This window comes from Anas acuta, chromosome 1, assembly GCF_963932015.1.
Source record: "Anas acuta chromosome 1, bAnaAcu1.1, whole genome shotgun sequence".
Lineage (NCBI taxonomy): Eukaryota > Metazoa > Chordata > Aves > Anseriformes > Anatidae > Anas > Anas acuta.
The window spans coordinates 11,446,368-11,469,964 of record NC_088979.1 but is presented as its reverse complement, the minus strand read 5'-3'; the positions used below and the strand labels follow the sequence as shown (position 1 = coordinate 11,469,964).

Here is a 23,597-nt window from a genome sequence, read left to right as displayed (position 1 = left end):
AAAACCTCAGAAGTTTTGTCTTTCTGCCTTCATCTCACCATGAGACTGGCTTAAAAATGGCAACATTTAGGAAGCTGGTAATATTGGGAGTCTTTTTATGTACCGTTTGTTTTGGGGATGTTAAGGGTCATGTTTTCAGGTTGTTTTCCAAAAACTTTCTGAGCCCTCGGAGGAATGTTTGAGGCTGACAGCCTGATATCGAGCTCATTGCTGTGTGTGCCAAAGCAGCCCAAAGAACATGACTGAAGAGGACCTGCTCTACATGTGCCCACTTTTCTATTCTTGGAAGCACTCTGCCTCACATTGGTAACATTGAGCTCCCTGGGCTAGACAGGAAACACTCCAAGTATCCAGCCCGTCTTATGTGATAGGATCTGAAAGGCTATATTTATATTTGGTCGTTAGCTGTGAATTGATAGCAGCAATATGCTGAGTGCACAGCACGGAGTTTTACTGCTAGATGTTTCACATTAGAAGCACAGAGTGTGTTTACGTGCTGGAAAATAACTTAAATTCTGTCCATCCTGGGGATTTACCTCACCATTGCAGTTACCATCGCATGTGAACACCGCCAGGCTGCCTCGATATGAAGACAGCAGAGCTCAGTCTGCAGCTTGCTGTGTGCAGCTTACCCTGTTTGAACTCTTCCCAAGGAAGACAAGACTCACACAGCACTGCTATTTTCTTAACACAGCAGCCATTTGGATTCACAGCAGTACCTACACTTGCTAATATGGACAAGCCAACACAGCCAAGGAAAAGATAACAAGATTCTCTTCTTGTTTGTGCACATACGCACCAAACCATCAGCCACGTTGCTGTGCTGGCATCATCGCCGCAGGTGGGAGCTAGGAGAAGGCTCTCCTGCGTTTGGAGCAGCTGGGGGATGTTGCAGGGCTGGCAGCAAGACACAACGAGTGCTGGTAATGGAGATGGATGGCCCTCCAGCTAACCACTTGCAGTTGGAGCTCATCTTCCAAGAAAGCTCTCAGTGCAATAAATAAAACAGAAGAAATCAGCTGGATGCAGGGTTTTGCTTTAGTGGGATTTGAGCCCACAAGGTAGTGCACAGCTCCTGGGTGGTCAAAGCCCTTCTGGAAGCATACTGAAGATGCTCGGGATACACAAGAGGCTGTCACACAGCATCCAGCTGCTCGGGTTTCGGTTTGCCTGGTCATGTGCAGCCACCAGCACATGGTGGGGAAATGCTGTAGTGCTGTGCTCAGTCATTATGGGAGCCTAAAATTGGATGGGAAGGGGTGTTTTGCATAGCAGTAGAAACTGTACTTTTTTTGTTTCAGCAGTCCTCTGTGAAAATGAAGGTCCAGCTCTTCTCTGCCTCTTGCTCATCAACCCATGGCACTGACAAATCATCAGAGGCTGCTCTAGACTTTTCCCAGCCAAGAGAAGAATTTGGCCTCTCTAAAAAACATGTATTTTGAGAGATGATCCCTGCAAGCAACACTTAGCAATTTCAGACAAATATTTATAAAAAAATAAGCTAAGCTGTGTTACCATTAACTCCCACTGCCTGTTTCTGGTGCTCAGAGAAAAGAACAGTCTAAACAACCCAGTTTGCAGCTTAAATAAGAGTGTATTATGAATTAGCTGAGGAGGACCAAGCCATAAGGACAATAAAAAATAATAGCAAAGCGTTCGCCTCCACTCCAGTCCATATATGTGTGTATGCATATATATATATAGGCACCTTGGAAACATTAACACAGAACTCACTCTGAGTGACATAAAGGCCCTCTGTGGACTTATCCTCGTGCCCATCGAAGTCTCTGCTGGCTAGCTGCCTGTTGGCTGTCTCCAGTCGTTCTGCAAAAAACAGGAAATACTTTAAGTATAAATATATGTATATAAAATTGTAGGCCAACCAAGAAAATAAGATGTGTGCCAGCAGCGCAGTATAAATACACTCTGAAGGAGGGCGTTTAAATGGAGGCTGACACATACATAAAAGATGAGACCTTTGACCTCTTCCATGAAGCTGTGTCATTCAGATTTCCAGAAGCTGGAGGAAAAACCTCTGCCATCTGCAGCTAACATGCCCAAGCAGTTCATTTCTCATGCTGTCCGAAACGTGCAATGCACTTGCAGTCTGCCTGTACCCAGCTCTGCAAGGTGTTGGATGCCTTCCCACGGCAGAGTGCAGCCCCTGGTGCTGCCAGATGCTCTGGGGCAAGGCAGCCTCCACCCTGGTGTCACTGATCCTTGGGACAGTCATGGGAAAGGAGCAGCTTCTGCAGCCAGGGATGATTTCCCCTGGGAAGGGCGGCTGTCAGAGGGATGGTACTCCCCTGCCACCAGCCTGCAGGGACACTGTGGGCAGTTTCCCACTGCCACCTGCCTTTGGGTGTGCTCCCCACCACCACCAAAAAGAGCAGCCAGCCCCCTCGCCTCCTCTTAAAAGCAGGAGGCTGCTTACAGAGAGCATCTCACTGCACGAAAAGGTAGCAACATGCCCCATCAGGCACCTGGACAGCCAACAGTTACTCCTCCATTATTTATTATTCCTCCATCCTTGTCTTACGCCAGTGAGCAGGGCCTGATTTCTCAAGAAGGTTATCTAAAACGTGTGAAATTAATCCTCCAAAGCCTGCTGCTCTGGAGCTTGTGAAAAGTGAAATTCGTGTCAGCTGTGGAAAACAATCAAAGAAACATGCAAACTTAACATACCACGGAGATCCCTGTTGAAATCGTGAAGTCTCCTAATTTCTCCTTCCAGTTTGTTTCTCATCGCTTTGTCCAGAGACTCCCTTTTAGTGGTGGTCTTGACCAGGCCCTCATAAGCTTCTGAAATCCTCTGAATCTCTATTTCAAACTGAAAGGAGAGAGAGCTCCCATGAAAGCCTAGCAGGGAAGCGTCCCACCTGGCATTCACCCAGTGTTGTGATGGGGTGTGGGTGTTGGGGCAATGCCTGTACCCAGTATCATACCTGGCTCTAAAATGAGAAGTTCTGCACGCCACCAGGAACGTTATAGCCTTGACTCTAACCTCATTTCAGCTTTAAACCATTGCAGTTCACTCCTTTCTTCTCTTGATGCAAACTGCTGTACATAAGAACAAGTTCTCTATAACAGGCCAAAACAATTCTGGGGGGTGTTCAATCTTCCTAACATCATCTCCTTGAAACCTGGCAAGCTTGCAACTTAAAACCTGAATCCAGAAGGCTGACAGGAAGACAGTCCCAGGCAGGCTTTTGTTGTTCAGGTCATTCAGATCCAGCTCTTTTAATTAGCTGATTTCACGTCGGGTGTTACAGCTTGGCTAAATCACTGCTGAAGGAATGATCAGCACCAAGGTGGGAATCTGCTCCTGCATGCCTGGCTCTCATGTTTGTGGAGAAAAGCTCGATAATGTGCATGGGCTGGAAAACCAGGAGATATATATAGCCTCCCACATACCTTTCTAAATCTGGTGCTTTCTGAGCCTCTTGAGTCACGGGTGGGACGGATTCGTGATTTGTGAAGCCAGGGTGCGAGCCCACCTCCACTCGTTGTGGAGGCAGGTCCCTCTCCGGGGCTCGTGAAGCTTTAGGTTTAATTTGCCAGCTGCAGTGCTTGCAGAATACAAGCTCCAGGACCAGGGATGCTGGAGCAGTCACCTTTGCCATTCATACAATTGTTTCAGCTAACAATCCCCCACGGCTCCAAGACAAGGATGTTGAACCAGCCGTATCCCATGCTATGGCACTTTCTTGGGTGAACTACAAACGATTATTCTGACTTTCCCCTTTTTTTTTTTTTTATTTTTTTTTTCAAAGCAGGACCTCCAGGAAGCCCTGTTACATTTTAGCTAATCACTCCTGGAAATGTGGGTCCTCAGCCTGCTGAGACACAGCCAGACACCAAGAGGGTTCCCACCATGGGGACAGCACGCTCAGAGGAACACTGCATAAATCCTAAGTGCATCGCAGCAAAGTGTATGCAAAGATTTGTTTTATACTTCCCTGCACTCAGAATGCTTGGCAATGAATTTACTTCCCACAAACAGGAAATCAGTATTAAAAATATCATGCACTGGAGAATCTTGGTTTAAAATTCAGCCTGAACATCACTGTTGTTCAAAAACACACAGTAAGTTTTCTTTTTCATAGAACCACAGAATGGTTTGGGTTGGAAGGGACCTTAAAGCCCACCCAGCTCCACCCCCTGCCATGGGCAGGGACACCTCCCACCAGCCCAGGTTGCCCAAAGCCCCATCCAGCCTGGCCTTGAGCACCTCCAGGGATGGGGCATCCACAGCTTCTCTGGGCAGCCTGGGCCAGTAAGGAATTTCCTCCTTATATCTAATCTAAACCTCCCCTCTTTTAGTTTAAAGCTATTCCCTGTTGTTCTATCACTCCCTGATAAAGAGCCCCTCCTCAGTTCCTCTCCCGTGCTGTTACGTGTATTTTTCCTCATACACAGAACAACAGAAGCTCATACAAAGCCTCACCAAATTGTATGACGTATTTCATGAGAAAACCCATTTAGTGTGAATTTTGCAGAATCAGAGCATACCAATTAGTTACTCAAGTAACAGCACGGTTGCAGTCACTTGATCCTCTTATGGCTTTTTCTTTCTTTTTTTCCTTTCATTTGACCTCTGTTAGCAGAAGTTCTCTTCCTGTAAGTAGCAGAGGCTGTATTCAAGCTACCTTGCTCCTTGACCATTTACGCACACTGAGTTTCTCTAACGCTCCCCCTGAAAGGAAGGTTTGGCTCAGCAAAAATCATTTTTAAAAATCATCTTTCCTGAACTCTTAACTACAGGATCCTGGCTGGACATCATGCTCAGCCAGGTGTCCCAACACCCTCCTGCACCTCCTCCCACTGAGCTGTTCCTGCAGGAGATGCCTGCAGATGCTGCAGGAAAATTAAGAACCTCCATCAGTGATGAATAAAATTAAAGGAGGGTAGAACAGCAAAAAATTATGCTGATGCTTCTCAGGAGCTCTGGGATTTCCTTTCCCTTCTTCTGCTGGTGGAAAAGAACGATTCAGCCTCCTCTCTCCCTGGTAGCATCTCGAGCTGACCTACTCAAACAGCCCCCACAAAACAGCAGGGTAAGAGCCAGCCCAGCCCAGCAATTAAACTCCAGCAAGGTAACATTGCCCAACAAAAATACAACGGCAAAAAAACATCATGCTCTACTTTAGCAAAAAAAAAAAAATTAAAACATGCCCTTCCCTCCCAGTTCTTTTTAGATAAGAAAACCAGACAACACATCAGACAGCACAGGGATTAATCGCTGCCTTGTACCTCTCTGCACAATGTCTGTTCAGACTTGACTTAGAATTTGACAGCCCTCCGGGCTGATCCGTTCAGAGGAATGCCCAAGGGAGCAATCTGCGTCAGGCTGATTTTCCCTCTCTAATTTCTTCTCCTAATTCTGTTATGGGAATACAGAAGAGCAGGGAGGGTTGCCCTACCTATAATAACCTCGTTACACGCAGATGAGAAAGGAGTACTTCTCATGACCCTTCCACTTCCAACAGCAGGGAAGAGTTTCCACGCCCAGCACATGGAATTTAACTCACTGTTAGGTTTTTAGGGGTGGCATTCAGCTCAGGCGGTGGGAACACAGGAGGACCTGCCCCGTCCATGTGTTCAAACATGAAAAAAAAGCAGGGCAGAAATGATAACGTGCATTAAGATTTTGGTTCAGGAAATTTTCCTGAAGCAAGAATGCACTTGAGCATGTGTTTTGCTTTAAGAGTCTGCTTACATTCCCCTGAAGTCAATGGGATTCGAGTCCACGCTCTGTTGACTGAAGTGAGACTTCAGCCCCGTGCCTGAATACCTTTCTGTTGGTGTCTGATGCAATCGACTCGCAGGGCATCCAAGATAAAGAGAGAGCCGTTCCTAAGAGTGTGAAAGGAAAACTGAACATTTTTAGGGCATCGTACCTCTTACTGAACAACATGGCTTTTGTAGAATTATTAACTGGAATCCTTACTTTTGCCCACAAAGGCCACGGGGAAGTCAGCCTTAAAATCCTGACAGCCATCTTCCCCAATAATGCTGCTGCAGAAATTTCCTGGCTAAGTTTAGGAGATTCTGTGAATCCAACACAGAGGAGGAGGCTGCAAAGATGAGGGTAGCTACAGTACAACACAGTTCTTTCTAAGCTTTTTGAACCTTCTGGTCACAGACTTTCCCAAAGCTGAGGCTGGGACATGGTCTCTCAGAGCTGCCTCTCTTCCAGTGAAAGGTGGCTCCAACAACACCCTGACAAAACACAGCACAGGAAAACTGAGCCGCTCTTGAGACTCCTAAATTCAGAGAGAAAAGACCTGAAGCCTAGGCCCACTTTGGTGGGAAGTCATAAAATGACTTGCTGAGGATGCCTTCCACTCAGATCACGGATAAAGGAGTTGCACAGGACTGGCCTTAGAATTGAGCCCTGGGGACATCCCTAGTGACTGGCCATGAGGCAGGACCAGATTGCCATGCCTGATAACTGCTTTGCTCTTTGACTGCCTTCCACCAGCACCCAGGATAACTGTTTCCATAACTTCTCCACACTGAGGTTAAGCTAACAGGTCTGTAGTCTCCTGGGTCTTCTCTTATACCTCTTTTGTAGATGCCTACAACATTGGCCAGCTTCCAGTCAGCAGGGACCTGCCTGGGCTCCCAAAACCTTTGGTAAACGTCCAGCTACAACGTCTGCTAACTCCTTCAGTAGGCTGGGGTGAATCCCATCCAGCCCCATGGACTCATGAACATTCAGCTGATACAACTGATTATTTTGGTGACCACACATGGGTAGACTCTGCTCCTCCAGTCACGATCCTCCAACTCAGAGAGCAAGGCAACCCAAGATCTATCATCAATATTAAAAACTGAGGCAAAAAAAAAGAAATTTCTCCACCTTTTCCTCACCCTCACTTCTTAGGTGACCATCTTCATCAAGTATCTGTCCAGTGTTTTCCTTAGGCCTCTTCTTGCTGTTGACATACTTGAAAAAGCCTTTTTGTTGTCGGACACCACAGTGGCCAGTGTCAACTCAAGCTGAGCTTTGGCTTTTATGTTATCTCCCTAAAAATGTGAACCACAGCCCTGTACTCTCTGCGTGAAGCCTGACCTTGCTTCCAGAGTTCATATACTTTCTTTCACTTACCAAGGTCCAGGAGGAGTTCCCTGTTCAGCCAAGCCAGCCTTCTGCCCCTCTTGCTTGACTTGAGGCAGAGTGGGATTGTCTGCTCCTGGGCTTTTAAAAGGTGGCTCTCGAAAAGCGACCAGGAACTTTTGAAAAGCTTTCCAGGCATGGACTCCTAAACTTCTACAGCAGATTCCCAGGGGACACTGCTCACTAGCTCCCTGAGAAGCTTAAAGTTTGCTCTCCTAAAATCCAGGGTGTTAACTTCACTGACCTTTTTTCTTATTAAATAAAACATTTTGAACTCAACTAGTTATTTCATGATCACTGTGGCAAAACAGCCACCTGCTGTCACATCTCCCACAAGGTCTTCTCTATTCCCAACCAGCAGGTCCAGGAGGGCACCTTTCCTCGTTGGCTCACTAAGTTGTGACAGAAATTACCTTCAACGTGCTCTAGGACTTCCCCAGACTTCTTGCAGTAGCTTATGTGTTGTATTTCCAGTTTATATAAATAACTCACACAGCCTGGGCCCTTGGGACCCAAAGCCTGCAGACCTGAGGAACATCTGCACTGACTTCAGTGAGCTCCCAGCATCTCCCTTGTTTAATTTCCCCTCCTCTTTCCTTGTCAATCCAGGCCATGAATGAGGCATCATCCTTCTCCAGTGAAAATATGCAGCGTGCATACAGAAAAAGGGGTGCAGGATCTCTCTGCAAACATGTTTTTGAGTAAAATCTTTACCACATAGTTCATTCAGCTATGGGGGCAGTGCTTTTTGAACCAAGATGTCCAAACATATGTGTCTAAGATCCCCTTTTAGAAACTCAGAGCAGTCACTGAAGACCTCTGTGACAACCGTGTTGTCCAAACCTCATCATTTTGGTTGTTCAACCCCGTTGTTCAAATCACGTCAACCCTATTGCCAGCCTTTATGGTTCCAGAGAGACATGACAGAGGATTGTGTTGAGTAAGACAGCTCAGGACAGAAATGGCCAAGCTCTTCAGCTGCTCCTCACATGCAGCCCTGCTGTCTGTGCAGGACTTGGCTGCCCTGGGAGCAGACCCTGCCTGCACAGGGCTTCTGGGGCATGTTCATGAGAAGCTGGCACTGATGGGTGGATGGGGAAAGTTTCCATTTGAAGGACACTCGATGGGCTGCCCCATTAAAGGCAGAGGGACCTTGGGGCACGGGATTACACTTTTGGGTGACCACCACGGAGAGGCGATGGTCAAAACGTGACCCATTGGTACATCCCCATTGCAGACATGACTGCGAACATCTTGAGGGACCTGAATGCACCGGGGAGCACGGAGCCCAGACCCCATCCCCACCCCTCCACGTACCTTCTGCAGCTTGTCGGCCTTCTCATAGTACCCCTCCAGCTCCTGCCGCAGCACGTGGTTCTCCTCGGAGAGCATCTCCACCATCTGCTGCGCCCGCTCCACGATGGCGAAGGCGTCGGGCGTCAGCTGCGGGCCCGGCGGCGCCGGCGGCTGGCCAGGAGCTCCCAAGGAGCCCGGGAGCAGGGGGCCGGTGGCAGAGGAGGCCTGCGAGGACATGGGGCTGTGCTGCTGGGCCGGCGGCGCTGGGAAGGGCGGCTGACATTGCCGGCTGCGGGGAAGCACAGGCAGGGGAGGTGTCAGAGCTGCATGGCCTCAAAACACACGCGGGGGCCTCCGCGTGGTTTATTCAGCGGGTTGTGGCCGTACGGGTGTGATTCCAGCCCTCGGTCACTCCTAAATACGGGGAAATTGTCTCGCCGCCGGCTCCTGACAGTGATGTATACATCTGGCACGGCGGGATAAAGGCAGCATTGAGTGCAAAGCGGCATTTTGGCCTAGGTGCACAGCTAATATTTCAGCTCGGGCGGCCTCTCCCTGCCCCCAGCTCACCGCAAACCCCACCGCCGATCAGCTTAAGCTGACGGATGGGACAGCAGCACAAGGGACACGTTACTCACCCTTCCAAACCCGAGCCGAGGGGCTGAGCGATCGAATTCGGCCCCACCTGATGTCCATCAACCAAGCATTTTCCAAGAAGTGCATTTTAGCTTAACGGCCAGCCGTCAGGCTTGCTGCAGCCCCCACACAAGGCAGGGGATCTGACAAATGGATGCATTTACGCCATTTGGCCTCACAGATCCATGAATGCTGTTTTTCAGGCAGACAATTTTGTGCTAAATAAATACATAATAAACATGATGGCTTGTCTACACGGCTCCTCAAAGCGGGGTTTTCAAAGGCTCTCAGTGCTGGCCTAATTCTACTGCCGACGATAACAACCTGTCACTGCCTGCCGTGGTGGCAGAACAAGAGGAAAAGCCAACAGGCTTTTGAAAAACCTGCCCTAAAAGATTGGGAAAACCTGGGCCGAGCTCATAGCGATTGGAGAGGACGCCCCAGCAGCTCTTTTCCCTGCACCCACTGCAGAGCTTTGCAGCAGTGCTTGATGCTGCCTGAGCCTGGAGGGGACACGGCAGGGGGAGCGCACCGTGTGGGCTTGTGTGCTTGCATTTGTCACCGGCCCCAGTGCCAGAAAGGAAAGGAGTGTGCGGAGCCCTTCCCACGCTGACTTCCTGGCTGCTGCAGCTGCATGCAGCGGCCTTCTGACAGTGCTCGGCAAAGCCCCGGCTGCAAAAGGAAGCAAGCCCCAACTTCCCCTGAAATGTCCTCAAAGCGAGGGGTCCGAGGCAGCTGCAGAGCTCCTGGGCACTGGCGCTAGGTTAAGACATTGGTCCCTGCTCGCCCACCTTTGACTCCATCCTTTTTGTACCTTGCTGGCAATGCTTTGGACCACGTAACACAGCCCAGAAGACCACCAGCCTTCTCAGTGCCAAGGACGCATTGATGGCTCACGTTCAACTCGGTGTCTACCAGGCTCCCCAGGTCCTTTTCTGCAGAGCTGGGTGGTCCCCAGCACGTGCTGGCACACTAAGGCACGGATTTTGGTGCTGCCATCACTGCTGGGGACCATAATGCAGGGACAGGGCCTGCCAGAGACAGGCAGGGACTTCTCCTCCAAAGGAGCTGCATCGACAGAATAATTGCTTGTGGCCAAAGTACCCGTGTGGAAACAGACCCGCAGATGGGCAACAGATCAGCATCTGATTCGGGTGCTGATTGCTGGGAGCATTTTAATCCATTTTCCCCTGTCCTGGTTTCAGTTATCACAGAATTAATTTTCTTCCTAGTAGCTGGTGGAATGCTGTGTTTTGGCTTAGGATGAGAAGAGTGCTGATAACACCCCGATGCTTTAATTGTTGCAGAGCAGTGCTTATACTAAGCCAAGGACATCTCAGCCTTTTGCTCTGTCCTGCCAACGGGCAGGCTGGGGGTGCAGTAAGAGCTGGGAGGGGACAGACCCAGGACAGGTGACCCAAACTAGCCAAAGGGGTATTCCATACCATCTGACGTCATGCTAAACAATATATAGGGGTGGCTAGCTGGGGGGAAGGGGCCGGACTGCTCGGGGTTGGGCTGGGCATCGGTCAGCGAGTGGTGAGCAATTGCATTGTGCATCACTTGTTTGTACATACTATTATTACTTTCCTATTATCACCATTGTATTATTATTGTTATTATTTTTATTATTATTTTGTTATTATTATTTTCCTGTCTTATTAAACTGTCTTTATCTCAACTCACGGGCTTCACTTTCCATTTCTCTCCCCCGTCCCAGAGGGGGAGGGGGGAGGGTGAGCGAACGGCTGCGTGGTGTTTAGCTGCCAGCCGGGTTAAACCACGACAGCCTTTTTGGCGCCCAACGTGGGGCTCGAACCCACGACCCTGAGATTAAGAGTCTCATGCTCTACCGACTGAGCTAGCCGGGCAGCATTCCACCAGCTACTAGGAAGAAAATTAATTCTGTGATAACTGAAACCAGGACATCCCCACAAACTCAGACTGCTCAGCGCACAGGAGGCTGAGACAGCGCTGAGGCCACCAGGAAGACGCAGCCCAGCACAGGAGCCGTGAGGACCGTGTCAGTGCCGCTGCTTGGCTCCACTCCCCTTTGTATTCACAGGTTTGCAACTGGGAAGCTCAAAGCATTCATCTCCCCATTGCGAAAATGTCCTACGAGAAGTCAGAGAGGTTCAAACCCTGGCAGCACCACTTCCCAGAGCCCCGTGCTGAGCTGCTCTGCAAATAAAAAATGACAGCCTGCTGCAGGCACAGCTGTCAAACCACCCTCCGAGTGCCTTTCTCTTTCTGGTGCCTAAAACCCCGCAAGGGACCCCGCACTCCTCGAGGGACCGGGATATTGTTTTCCTTGAAAATGCAAAATCCCTTGCAGTGGATGTCACTTGTGATGCAAGAGGTGCTCCACATGTGTGCAGAGGCAGCCAAGCACGCTGCATCTCCTTGGCGCAGCTGACAGCCAGCCTGCACTTACCTGTTGTACCACCACAAATAGCTCAGCTAAACGTCCTAAAATAAATATAAAACAAAAGACAAGGGTATATTTTATGCAGGTAAAAGCCCTGCTATCTGGACGCAGTCATGCTGCTCCAAATACATGCATTTCCTACAGGTACGGGTTTTCTCACTTCTTTCTGGGAACAGCTTTGAGCAATATAACACATTTCTAAACTGATCTCTGAAACTAAACTGGGGGAGATGAAGCACTTTCTCATTTTCATTACAAAGCAGTGTAATCTCCTGTTGTAGATACACCCTTCGAATGCTTGCAGGAACTCTTGACACTGTACTTTTGGGAAATCTCATCCTCCCATCAGTTTGACCTTTTCACATGCTTCAGTCTGTTGTGCTTTATACTAAAGAGGGAGGAGAGGTGCCCAGGATCTCCTTTTTCTTGAATTGTGAATTGTTCATCGAGCTACTAAAGACTTACACACTGTAGCAGCAGCTGGGCACCAGCATCCTTATAGCTGGGGCCACAGGAGAGATTCTCCAAAGCATTTCCAGCTCGGACACAGAACCAGCACAAATGCCACTGCTCCTTTTGAAGCACAGCAGTTCAATGGGTTTTAACTGTTTCTGACATTCACAGGACCACAGCATAGTTTGGGTTGGAAGGGACCTGAAATCCCACACATTTCCACCCCCTGCCATGGGCAGGGACACCTCCCACCAGCCCAGGTTGCCCAAAGCCCCATCCAGCCTGGCCTTGAGCACCTCCAGGGATGGGGCATCCATAGCTTCTCTGGGCAGCCTGGGACAGGGCCTCACCACCCTCTGAGTAAAGAATTTCCTCCTTATATTTAATCTACATCTCCCTGGCTCATGCCAAGCTTTCTGCACCAGAACCCCCAAGTCCTTCTGATCTTTTTAAAACCAGGATGTTTCCCTTTTTCCAGTCACCAGGGACTTCACCTGACTGCCAGGACTTTTTAAATATGATGGAGACTCTTGGCACCTCCATCAGCCAGTTCCCTCAGGGCTCTGGGATGCACGGCATCAGGCCTCATAGACCTGGACCTGTTCAGTTTTATCAGTGGGAAGGATTTTGCTCCCCCAGCCCTCATCCACAGGTTCAGAGATTTGAGAGGTGTGGGAAGCCTGACTATCAATGAAGACGGAGGCAAAGAAGTCGTTGAGTACCTCAGCCTTCTCCATGTCTGCCATGACCAGTTCTCCCTTCTCATCCATCAGAGGGGGCACACTCTCCTCGGCCTTTCTTTTCTGGCCAATGTACCCACAGAATCCCTTCCCGTTATTCCTTATCCCTTGCCAAGCTCTGTTCCATCCGTGCCTTGACTTTCCTGATCCCATCCCTGCACATTCGAACAGCGTCCCTGTGCACTTCCCAGGCCACGTGTCCCTGCTTCCTCTGCCTGTGCATTTCCTTCTTGTGCCTCCGTCTGACCAGCAGGTCCTTGCTCAGCCTGGTTGTCTGCCCTCCCTGCCCGCCTTCTTATCATGGGGATGAAGATAAAATAATCATCTAATCTGTCCCAATTTAATTATGACTTAGCCAACTGTAAAATCTCTGGCTGTATATATCCCATCAAATCAACACAGCGTTATTAGATCAACAGATCAACAGATCAACATCTGTAGGAACAGGAGAATTAAAACATTGGCTTTGTTCACATCCAAGCTCTCGTGGAAAAACTCCAAAGGAACAAAGCAATCAGGACTATCCTGAGCTCCTTTGGACTTAGTAAAGAATGACATTCTCCGAATGTTTCTACTGTATTTTAAACATTGATCTTACTCTGCATTAGAGCAGGTTAAAATCTTCCAGCCCACCACATTTTCATCAAAAATTGTCCTTAAAAGCATGCAACTGTGGAACACTGTGAGTTCTGAATATTTCTGCAACACTACTGCAGCATTTGTACTAAAAACATGTATTTTTGTTGACATGATTCTAGAAATAGGGCTCCCATAGACTTCTGCAATGCAATACTAGAAATGAAAAAATGCAGGAAATAGAGAGAAACACAGATACAGAGAGAGCTTTTCAAGGGCTATGACGCTAGGCTCACTATTCTGCACTCTAAGTGATATATGGATTGCAGTATATACAACTTGCCATAGATAACTTGCAGTACACTGTCTTCAGCAGAATACTTGGCCATGGATCTCACTTTTGTAAGAAATCCCACAGAATTCAGCACGGCCATCCACGACCCTAAATTCAGGCACGGTCTCAATACACCTGTTGGACTGGAGCCCCTGGGAGAAAGAATGATCAACGCCAAGGAATATCGAGGGCAATTTGCAGCTGTATGTAGGGGTAAGAAACCAATTAATGATGAAGCCCACTTGCCATTGACTACCAGGAAATTGTAACTACAGAAGAGCTCTTGCTCGATGAAGCAGGGCAGCATTAAGAAGCAATGAAACTAAAATCCCTGTAAATATTCTGGGAAGTCCACCTGTGCACTGGTGCGGGAACATCTCGGCTCTCTGTGCAGGGACGGAGAGCAGCCAGCTGAGTAAGGACTTTGGTTGCAACATACCACGACATTTACATTCATAATTAAAATGCCCTCCTCTAATCTCTTTAGCTTATCTTTCTCTGAATGCTTTGCCTTCCTCTGCCTCCAGGGCAGCCTGGCCTGTTTTATCTCCCAAAGGACTTCATCTCAGCTTCACGTGTCTGCTGGGGATGCTGTACCTGAGTCAGTGAAGAGAAACCGGCATCACTGGGGTGAAGGTCTTTGCAACTGCCTTAAGTCTCTGCCTTAGGATGAGAGTAGAAAGTGCAAGAAAGCTGCTTGTTTCTGCCCAGCGACTGAGAACCTCGAGCCTGGATGCTAATTGCAGAGCCTGGCGTCCCCCTGAGTTCCAGCATGATTTCTGCAGCATGAAGCAGCCTTTACATGCGGTTCTTTTTATCTTTGGTTAACACAGAAGAATCGGTGATCCTAACATGTGGGAAAAGGGCAGGATTACAGAGAGGTCAGTAAGCCCAGTCTGCTGGTCGTGGTGCAAGGAAACACAGTTATATGCCCATTATTAAATGCTGATACTGCCAGAAATGGGATAAATCTTTCAGTAGCCAAGACATAGCCCTCGCAGTATTCCCTGTTTTATGGGAAGAGAACAGCCTAAGCACCTTGCAGACACAAACATGTATTCCAAGCCCATTTTTTCACACCTGGACTCACTCCTCCAGAATTCACCATTTTATTAGTGATGTTTATTAATGTTGGCAGGACTTGGTCCAACTACTTTGTGGGTGATTACATTGCGATTTGCAGGGGGAAATTATCTGAGAAGACACACTGTATTCAACATATCTCCATAGTTAGAAAGGGAGGGGATATGTTCCTTCCCAGGAAGCCACACAGAGAATATTCTTTATAAGGCCAGCTGATATTCAGCAGAGGAAAAGGTGTCCTAGGAGAATCACCTGGGACGACAATACAGAAGGAGAAAGAGAAGCGACACTGGCACCGCTGACGCTGCTGGAACAGCTTCATTTTTCTTTTGTTCATTTTAATGAAAGCCAGACCAGGCCGGGAGATGATACAAACCCCTTCTGCAGTGGCTGGTGCCACAACCTGCATCAGCCTCGGGGACGTGATGCAATGCTCCAGCCTTCCTTACAGCCTCCAGCATCCACGTCAGCTGGCGGCACTACCTGGCCGAGAAGCATCAGCACACGTCAGCATGGGTGCCTGACAACGATGCCCACCCCAGGGACATCTATCAGCCTCCCTAGGGTGTCTCCAGGAGAAAAAGGACCTCCTTGTAGCCCCCCGGGTGGCTGCAGACGTGTGGTTGAATGAGTAAATACAGACAGGTTGTCTGAAAACAGCAGCGGCGTGGGGGGGTTAAGGCACAAATAACCAGAGAAGCCGCAGACTGTGCTAGCAGTTAAATATAGGCTTGCAGATCCAGGCTGGGGGGAATTTTCTGAGGCACATAAAAAACTGGCCTGGCTTTAAAACAGCCTAAATCCACCCTGCGGTTTCGTGCCATCTTTTAACCACACGGATTAAATCAGAATTAAAAGGTGGCCACACGGAAGACTTCTGCACGTCGCCCCTCGCCAAGCAGTGGTGTTTGCAGCTCAAGGCCTCCTTCACATCATGCACACTTTTTATTATTATACATTTATTACATTACTTATTTATTTAATAAATATTTATTAATTAATCATTCTGGATAAAGAACAGCAGGATCTGACCAGGGACACAGGGAGCAACGGGAAGGAGTCACTGCTCACTTTGATCTGGATCGCTGCTTAAACAGGGCACAGAGAAACAGTATGTACTTGAGCAGCTCCAACAGTCCTTCCCCCAAGGAATAAATACAGCAGGCTACAGCAAGAGGTGGGAATCCCTGTCCTGGGACTACCCTCACACATGTGAACAGGTAACGAGGTGGAAGGCGAGCTCCCAGGGTGCCGATGTCTGACATGGAAAGTGTTTATGAGGTCCATAAACAAGGACCACGCAGTTGCATTGCAGAGGTGATGTTACATCTGATCCGCCTTGCGTTTAGTTCAGCTTTCCACAAGGAAAAAAGTTCTTTTTTCTTCCCCCTCTCAACAGTGAAATAATGAAAGGGCTCCCAGCTCCGTCTGTTTAATGCATTAAAGAACTGACAGCATGGGGCTGCTCGCTGTATCTGAGGGAGATATTGCAAAATCCAAACTGGTAACTAGAAAAAACAGGCTGAAAGCGAGATGTGAGTCTGTGCCAGAGATGGCAGCGAGCGAGTGGAACAAGCCTGTAAAGGCCGTGATGGATTCTCCAGCTGGAGACTGAACCATCAGGACCGAACGTTGTGCAAACTGCAGTTAATTCACGGTGTCTCGCCACCAAATCAGGTTATTTCAAAGCCCTTTTACCTGACAAGCTCCAGGTCTCTGAATATGCACCTCAGGAATGTTAGCAGGCATCGTTAAGGAATAGCTGCGCTCTAGAAGCTAGCATCTAGGAAAGGAAAAGTTGTTTTATTTTGTTTTTTTAAAGATTATTACACCTGGCCAGCTTCAAGCATTCACGAGTTGTGAGTCAGGGCCCGAGGCACCATGCAGCTGACTGAAAAATACGCACATTTTACAACAAGAATAAATATTGCTTCATTTTTATTTGCCTTCTGTCTTTTTGGATTTTTAAGCTTCAGGTTTCAAGCTCTGCTCTACAATCGTGATGTCCATGAGGTAGAGATCACTGAGCCTAATTTATGTAAATACACTGATTAGTGCAGTATCATATAACTGTAAGAGGTGTCCGGGATAATACCAAATATTTTGGTATAGCATAGTTCATTTGGAAGGGATATTCAAGGATCATCTAGTCCAACTGCACCACTAATATTTGTAGTATCAAATCCTACCTGAACTGGTATTTACAGGAAAGATGTGAGATTTTACAACCATGATTATTAAAGGCAGTCTTCCTTTTTAAAGCCAGCCACATTGGAAAGAAAAAAAAAAAAGTTCAGCAGCAGCTGCAGTTATTCCATCTCCTTCAACAGCTACCTGCCAACATCTGTGGGTTTCCAGTCACAGTTCCCTCATCACACAAAAGAGGAAAAGGGGAATCAGTGACCCTACAGGCTTTTTGCATCCCTGATATCTGTGGGTATTCCCTCCAGACTGGTGCAGCTTTGTGCTTCAATCCTCTCTTTTCTGGAATGCAGAAGCCTTTTGCACAGTCCCTCCTCCCCAGAGGGTGCCAGGACGGCTGGGCAGGGGAACAGGCACCGGCCAGGACAGAGATGAGATGCTGGGCACAGTGAGATTCCCACAGGCAAAGCTCCATTCCCATTAGGTTCCTTCCCAGGCCCTCCCACAGAGATGAAAGCTGGAATTTCTCACCTCAGTTCCCCTAACAGAAAAACCAGCATCTCCAGACCCTACCCCTTTTGTCACCCAAACATTCCTGAGACCACGGCTGTAAGGAGACCCCGCAGCCCAGGGGGGCAGATAGGAGCTGGTATACAGCAGGGGAGACAAGAAACCAAACCAAAAACTCCAAAATTAGGAGAGGTGCAAAGACCTTGGGTGCGTACCAGGACACGGAGCAACCCCAAAGAGACTGACCATGTGCTGGAGGTGAAATGGAGCACACAGGGGTGGCAGAATCCCCTCTGCGGGGTGATTTGGGGGTCAAATTGTGCTGCCTTACCGGGAACTCAGCAGGACTGGGGATTGAATCAGCATCTCCCACAAGCGATAAACTCCGACCAGCTCCTTTCATGTGCGGGTGAAGGCGGTGCTGGAGATGTTTGTTAGCACAACCAACAGCTGCTGGAGCCCTGCTCGGGCTTCCTGAGAGCACAGCCTCAACTTGACCCCGCTGCGCTCGAGTTCATGTAGCTGTTTCTTTGCATAAACAGAGATTTTCGCTTAGCTCTTTAAAATATCATTTTGCTCTGAAAAATTACAGGGACTCCACACAGGGAAGGCTGGGAAGCAAAACACATCTCACTGGGGCTAGGCCAGCAGTGCTCTCTGCTCGGAGGGTTAGCGAGGGCCCTATCCTTGTCACAACTTGCAGCATTTACCAAAGCCACGCTCCGAATTCATCCCTGTTCTGAAGCAAAAGCAAAACTTCTCCAAACGCTGCCAGTTTGAGCATCCTCTCCCTGGTTTTATGCCCTAAGATCTTCATAAAGGGAGCAGGGGGGGGGGAGCTGCAGCATCATTTCCCCGCAGCAAAACAAGTGCACGCACCAAGTTACACACCCAGTCAAAACCCTGGGGCATTTTGGGGTCAATGAAGACCTAATTAAGCAACTCCCTGAACGAAAACCACGTTCACACGAGACACCTCCAGCTGTCCAAATCCAGTGTGGCCGGCAAAACGCTGTCCAACAGGTCAAAGAGCGGGTGGGGTGGCACAGAGGGACGTTTGCATTTAGGGAGAGCGAGAAAAGCAGGTTAACGTGGCGGTGCTGGGGACAGAAGAAGCCATATAACCAGGCAGAAGCCATATAACCCCACGGGCCTGCCCTCTGTTTGCAGCCCCGGGCAAGTGAAAGCACCCGGGCGGTGCGGTGCTGGCAGGAGCCGTGCGGCTCTCAGCAATCAGCTCACAGGAAATAAACACTCGGGATTATTTTTAATGCGCTTGGAATAAAACCACCCTCACGCAGAGGCCCAGCACGAGGGGCCAAGGACCATAAAAGTCTCATGTAAGCTTTGTTTGGAGGATTTAAGGAGGGCGTAAGTGATGTATACACTTTATCTGGCCCTCTTCGTAAGGGGAAGAATTTCACCCCACTGGTGGAAGCATCATCGAGTGATGAGAAAGGTCTGAAACAGAGAGGCCTCTGTCTCAGAAATCAGCCTTGTGCTGATTTTTCCACAGATTTTTCAATTTGGGGTTTCAAAGATCTCAGGGATACTGGGCTCACATTTTTAGAAAGCAAGTCTTTTTCACTTGCACTCAAATACAGGCCAAACCTCATCTCCAACCTTCTGCTCTTCCACGTGAATCACAAAGCACAAAACCCCAACTGCTGCCGAGGTACAACACGGCCTTGCATTTCCTCACTAAAATTGAGTGTTACAGCAAGAGCCGGACGCCACATCAGCTGGATAGAGCTGATTTTTTTTATCACGGAGTCAAAGAATGGTTTGGGCAAGGCAAGACTCTTAAAGCCCATCTAATTCCAACCCCCTGCCATGGGCAGGGACACCTCCCACCAGCCCAGGTTGCCCAAAGCCCCATCCAGCCTGGCCTTGAGCACCTCCAGGGATGGGGCATCCACAGCTTCTCTGGGCAGCCTGGGACAGGGCCTCACCACCCTCTGAGGGAAAAATTTCCTCCTAACATCCAACCTAAACCTCCCTTCTTTTAGTTTAAAACCATTCCGCCTTGCCATTCCCCCTCCCCAGCCTTCCTGTAGCCCCCTTTAGGTACTGGCAGGCTGCTGTAAGGTCTCCCCGGAGCCTTCTCTCCTCCAGGCTGAACAACCCCAGCTCCCTCAGCCTGTTTTTGTAGGAGAGGTGCTCCAGCCCCTTAATCAGCCCTGTGGCTCCAACAGCTCCACGTCCTCATGCTGGGGCCCCAGAGCTGAACACAGCGCTCCAGGTGGGCTCTCACAGCTTTTTGGGTGAAGAAGAACAAGCAGGCCACGAACAGGGAAGCCCCCAAGGCAACTTGGCCCGAAACACCCATGGCCACAAGCCAGAGCCCCGCTCCCACTGCCCGCCATGTCCCGAACACAGAAGCACGGTGCCCCCAAGCCCCTACCTGGTCACCCCATACTCGGGGGGCGGCTGGTATCGGACAACAGCCACCTCAGTCCGGGCAGGCTGGGGGGCCACATAGGAAGCCTTGAGGACGTCCTGCGCTCCCGCTGGGTGCTGCTCACCGTAGAAGAGCCCGTGCTCGGGCACCTTGCTGCCGGGGGACGCCGCCACCGCCGCCGCCTTGGCTTTGTAGGGGTATTCAGGCGGCGGGCCCCGCGGGTCCATGCCCTTGCTTGGCGCCGGGGTTGCCTTCAGCCCCTTGCTGCCTGCTGGGGCCGGTGGGTGCTGCTTGGCCCCGTTCCTCTCCAGCGAGAGCTGCATGATCCTCTCGCTCAGTGAGCGCACGTGGCCCTGCTTCAGCTCCTTCAGTGCCTCGTCCTTATGCGCCTGCCCGCTGCCGGCCCGGCTGACCGTCGGCCTCCCCTCCGTCCTGGATTTCTGGCCGGAGGCACCAGCGACATAAAACCCCGGCCCCGTCGGCGGCTGGCCCCGGAAAAATTGGGACTGGGCTTTGGCTTCCTCGTAGGTGGGGAGCTCTTCGCTGCTGTGCGGGGGCTGCGCGGCCCGGGGCTGCTTCTCCATCGCAGCACCGTCCCCCTGGTGCTCCTGCCCCTGCGGTTCCTGCCGCGCCGACGGCTGGACCATTTGTGGGTCCTCTGGCGCGAGGTTTTCTGTGGAAGAGAGAGTGCTGGCAGTGCTGTTGGAGGGGCCGGCGCTGCCCGTGGCTTGGTGCTGTATGGCCAGCAGGTTCATGTTCTCGCTGGGGTTGCCATACCTCAGCTGCTCCTGGATCAGGCGCTGCAGGACCGTGCCGGCTGCCACCTCCTCCGAGCCTCGCATCTCCACCTCTGAGCTCCGGAGGAAGTTTGGAGGGTGCAAGGTGCAGAGGGCTTCCTCGGCTAGGTGGGGAGAGAAAGGCAGCGGTTAGTGCTCACCAGCCCGGGGGTTTGCTCAAAGATCGAGGTGCCTGGAACCAGCACCGTGTTCTTCACAGGGAGGCCTGGCACCCCTCTGCCCCTCCAAAGCCTCATGGTTGCCATCCTCACCCCTCACCCCAGCTCATCCCTCATTCTGTGTGCAGTGACCCCCAAGAAACACACACTCGTCCCCTCAACACCTTCCCTGTGCCCCACGCTGACCCCAGTCAACGGAGGGACAGGGAAACGTGATCTTTTCTAGGACATGAATTGGGTAAATCCCTCCCTGGAGATGCCTTGCACAGATTAGAGGCAGTCTCCGTGGTAATGCCAAATCAGATGATGCATTTTTGACAGCTGAGGTTTGATGAGACGAATCCCCTCACAAGTGCACTGCTCGCCACAATAAAATCTAACACAGAACGCGTCACATAAAAACTCTAAAATTATGCTGAAAAGAAAAGGGCTCAGAGAGTGTAATTAAAAAGGAATCTGTGCTCTGGCATCTTGTCTTAAAACTGCAACTTCCCCTCTGGCCAACAACGCTATTTCTATGTGAGTCAATACCAGCTTTTGTAATTTTGCTGGGGGAGTACAACGACGACGTTAAGGTCACGGCTGTGATATCAGCGTTTTAAACATCACAGATCAAAACACCATAGCAGAGACTACTGAAGTAACGCAGAGGCAATGGTGTAATTTTTTCTCCCAAGCTGCATTTGCATGGGGTAAGGTGTTACCGATGCTGTACCAAAGCTGCACAGCTGGGGGGTTGGTGGCAAATACTGGAGCAGGCTCCAGCTCCCTTTTCCAGCTCACCCCTGGTTTGTTGTGTGTAGCAGCACGGGCATCACAAGCCACAGAAAGTGAAATGTGCAGTGAAGTTTGCTTGGAGCAAAGCATCTAATGGCATAACCCTTCCTTCCAGGAGCTCAAGGAGGAGTAAAGACCTGCAAGAGGGCTGCCTGCACCCAGAGGGGTGCTCCTGAAAGACTCTCGTGTAGGTAAAAGCAAAAAGAAGCCCTCAGCTCTGCTCACGGTCCTCCCGATTTCCTAGGCAAGAAGGAGGTGCTGTTGTGAGTTCAGTTTTTGAGGTCATTCTTGGCAACTCTTTTTCTCTATCCTGCTGTTTCCAATTCTCAAAGGAGTTCTGCAGCAGTGCTTGCATTTGTTTTTTTGGCATTTGAAAGTAGTTAAAAAGCAAAACTTTCTCCTGAGGTCTGGTATTTCCCTGAGGTTTCATCAGTTATTGCACATGCTGTGGGATAACTTCTATACAATCCGGATGCCAGAGGGGAAGAGAAGCCTTTGACTCTGAACTGTGAGAATAGGTCATTTCCACTAACTTTTTTTTTTTTTTGTGGCAAAAGCTTAAACATGATTGTAGGGCTTGAGAGAGAGAGAGAAGATTCCCAGGCTGTTGCACTCCAGGCCTGCTCTGCAAAATAGATTTCTCTGCTTGCCCTGGGACAGTATTATCTGCCTGTCAGCCTGTCTTGGGGGTGGCAGCCTGGCCACCAGGTTTCTGAGGGTCTGCCAGCTCCCTGGGCCAGCGCTGGAGCCAACAAGAAGCAGGTAGGTGCACAGCCACCTGTCTGCACACCAGCCAAGCATCCACCTACATTTTATGTCCCTGCAGCTACAGCAAACCCTTACTGCTGTATTTGCATTATCACAGCGCACAGAAGTCTTGCCATAATGATTAGGCTAGGAGTGAGGGAACTGGATAAAGCCAACGCCATGCACTCCAGAGAGCTCTTTATCATACACCACAAGGATTTTCTCTCCCGTGCTAGTCACCCGTCGGCATCCTTCTATTCAGGAAGATGCACTTTAGGAGCCTATTTTTCAGGTCCAGAAGGACTTGGTGGCAAAAAGCTACGGACCTTGGTCCAGCTGTTCAGAGAAGGGCAGCCACCTCCAGAAGGATGAGAGGAAATATTGCATCCTCCACAAGCACAGGTGACAAACGATGGTGGGTTGTGACACTCATGTCAAAGACAGCTCTCCTTTGGCTGCGTGAGGATGAGGAGCTGGCCTTCAGCTCTGTAAATACTGCTTGGAAAGGATCCAAGCTGCTTGGTTTATGCTCAGGGAGAAGCCTGCGATGTGTTCCTGAGAAGAAGTGGCCAGCCACTTACCAGCTTTTTCTTTAGTGCTGACGGCTTCAGCTGTTAGTGGAGGAACTTCATGCCTGCCCGCAAACAGCTGGTGGTCCTGGTAAAGAAAGCCGGCGTCTTCCAGGAGCTGGCCCGGGGTGGTAGGCTTGTAGCAAACAGCTGTGGAGCCTGCGAGGAAGAAAGATGGGTTGTCAGGAAATAAACCACGCGCATGACAAAATATAAAGCCATGATTAACGACAGAAGACCAAGAAAAGTAATGTTGAGCCTTGTTAGGTGCTTGAGAAGCCCTGCTGGGGTCACCCAGCCAACCATCTCTGCTGTCCTCACCACCACATCAGCTCTGAGGAATGAGTGGCAGCCAGCAAGTCATCAGACAGGGAAGGTGGGGTTGGCATCTTCCCCTCCTGACCCCTTTCTCTGGCGCTGCCTCAGCTTCCCAAAGAGGAGGCTCGTTGAGGCCAAACCTTGGAGCTGAGCATCTCATCCCTCAGCGGGGACACAGCCAAATCCCTCTCCACAATGTTCCCAAACATATGGGGCCAAGAGACGGCCATCGGCCTCCAGCACTGCCGAGGGACATGCTCGGGCAGGAGGCAAAGGCTTTGTGGTGGCACCAGCAGGGCATCTGTCCCTCCTGGCAGGATAGGGAGCCCACGAGCATGGGGACCAGCTTGCAGAAGCAGCTCACACATTTTTACATCCAAATCATGGCCGATCCCACACCCCTGCCTGGAGCAGGGCAGCAGGAGGAGGCAGGATCTAGCCCATGGACAAGCCACCAAGACACAGAAATTATTTTCCTCTGAGTGCTGAGGAGAGGAACCAGGCATTTC

At 49.9% G+C, this 23,597-nt stretch overlaps 1 protein-coding gene and 1 non-coding gene across 5 annotated transcripts in view; both read right to left on the bottom strand.

Annotated features, from left to right (window-relative positions):
• The window catches only part of AMOTL1 (angiomotin like 1), a 73,657-nt gene that overhangs the window by 22,027 nt on the left and 28,033 nt on the right, over nt 1-23,597 (bottom strand). For 3 of the 4 annotated variants that reach the window (XM_068669475.1, XM_068669482.1, XM_068669491.1), the window contains 5 exons: nt 22,783-22,929; nt 19,726-20,623; nt 8,441-8,708; nt 2,686-2,830; nt 1,735-1,824 (listed from right to left, as the gene is read on the bottom strand). In XM_068669475.1, the coding sequence (XP_068525576.1) occupies nt 1,735-1,824; nt 2,686-2,830; nt 8,441-8,708; nt 19,726-20,623; nt 22,783-22,929 (1,548 nt within the window). Of the gene's footprint in view, nt 1-1,734; nt 1,825-2,685; nt 2,831-8,440; nt 8,709-19,725; nt 20,624-22,782; nt 22,930-23,597 lie in introns of those variants that run through there. The other variant, XM_068669498.1, reaches the window with a different exon arrangement.
• Nucleotides 10,854-10,926, bottom strand: TRNAK-CUU (transfer RNA lysine (anticodon CUU)). Its single transcript has one exon. It is a non-coding gene; the product is annotated as a tRNA-Lys (tRNA).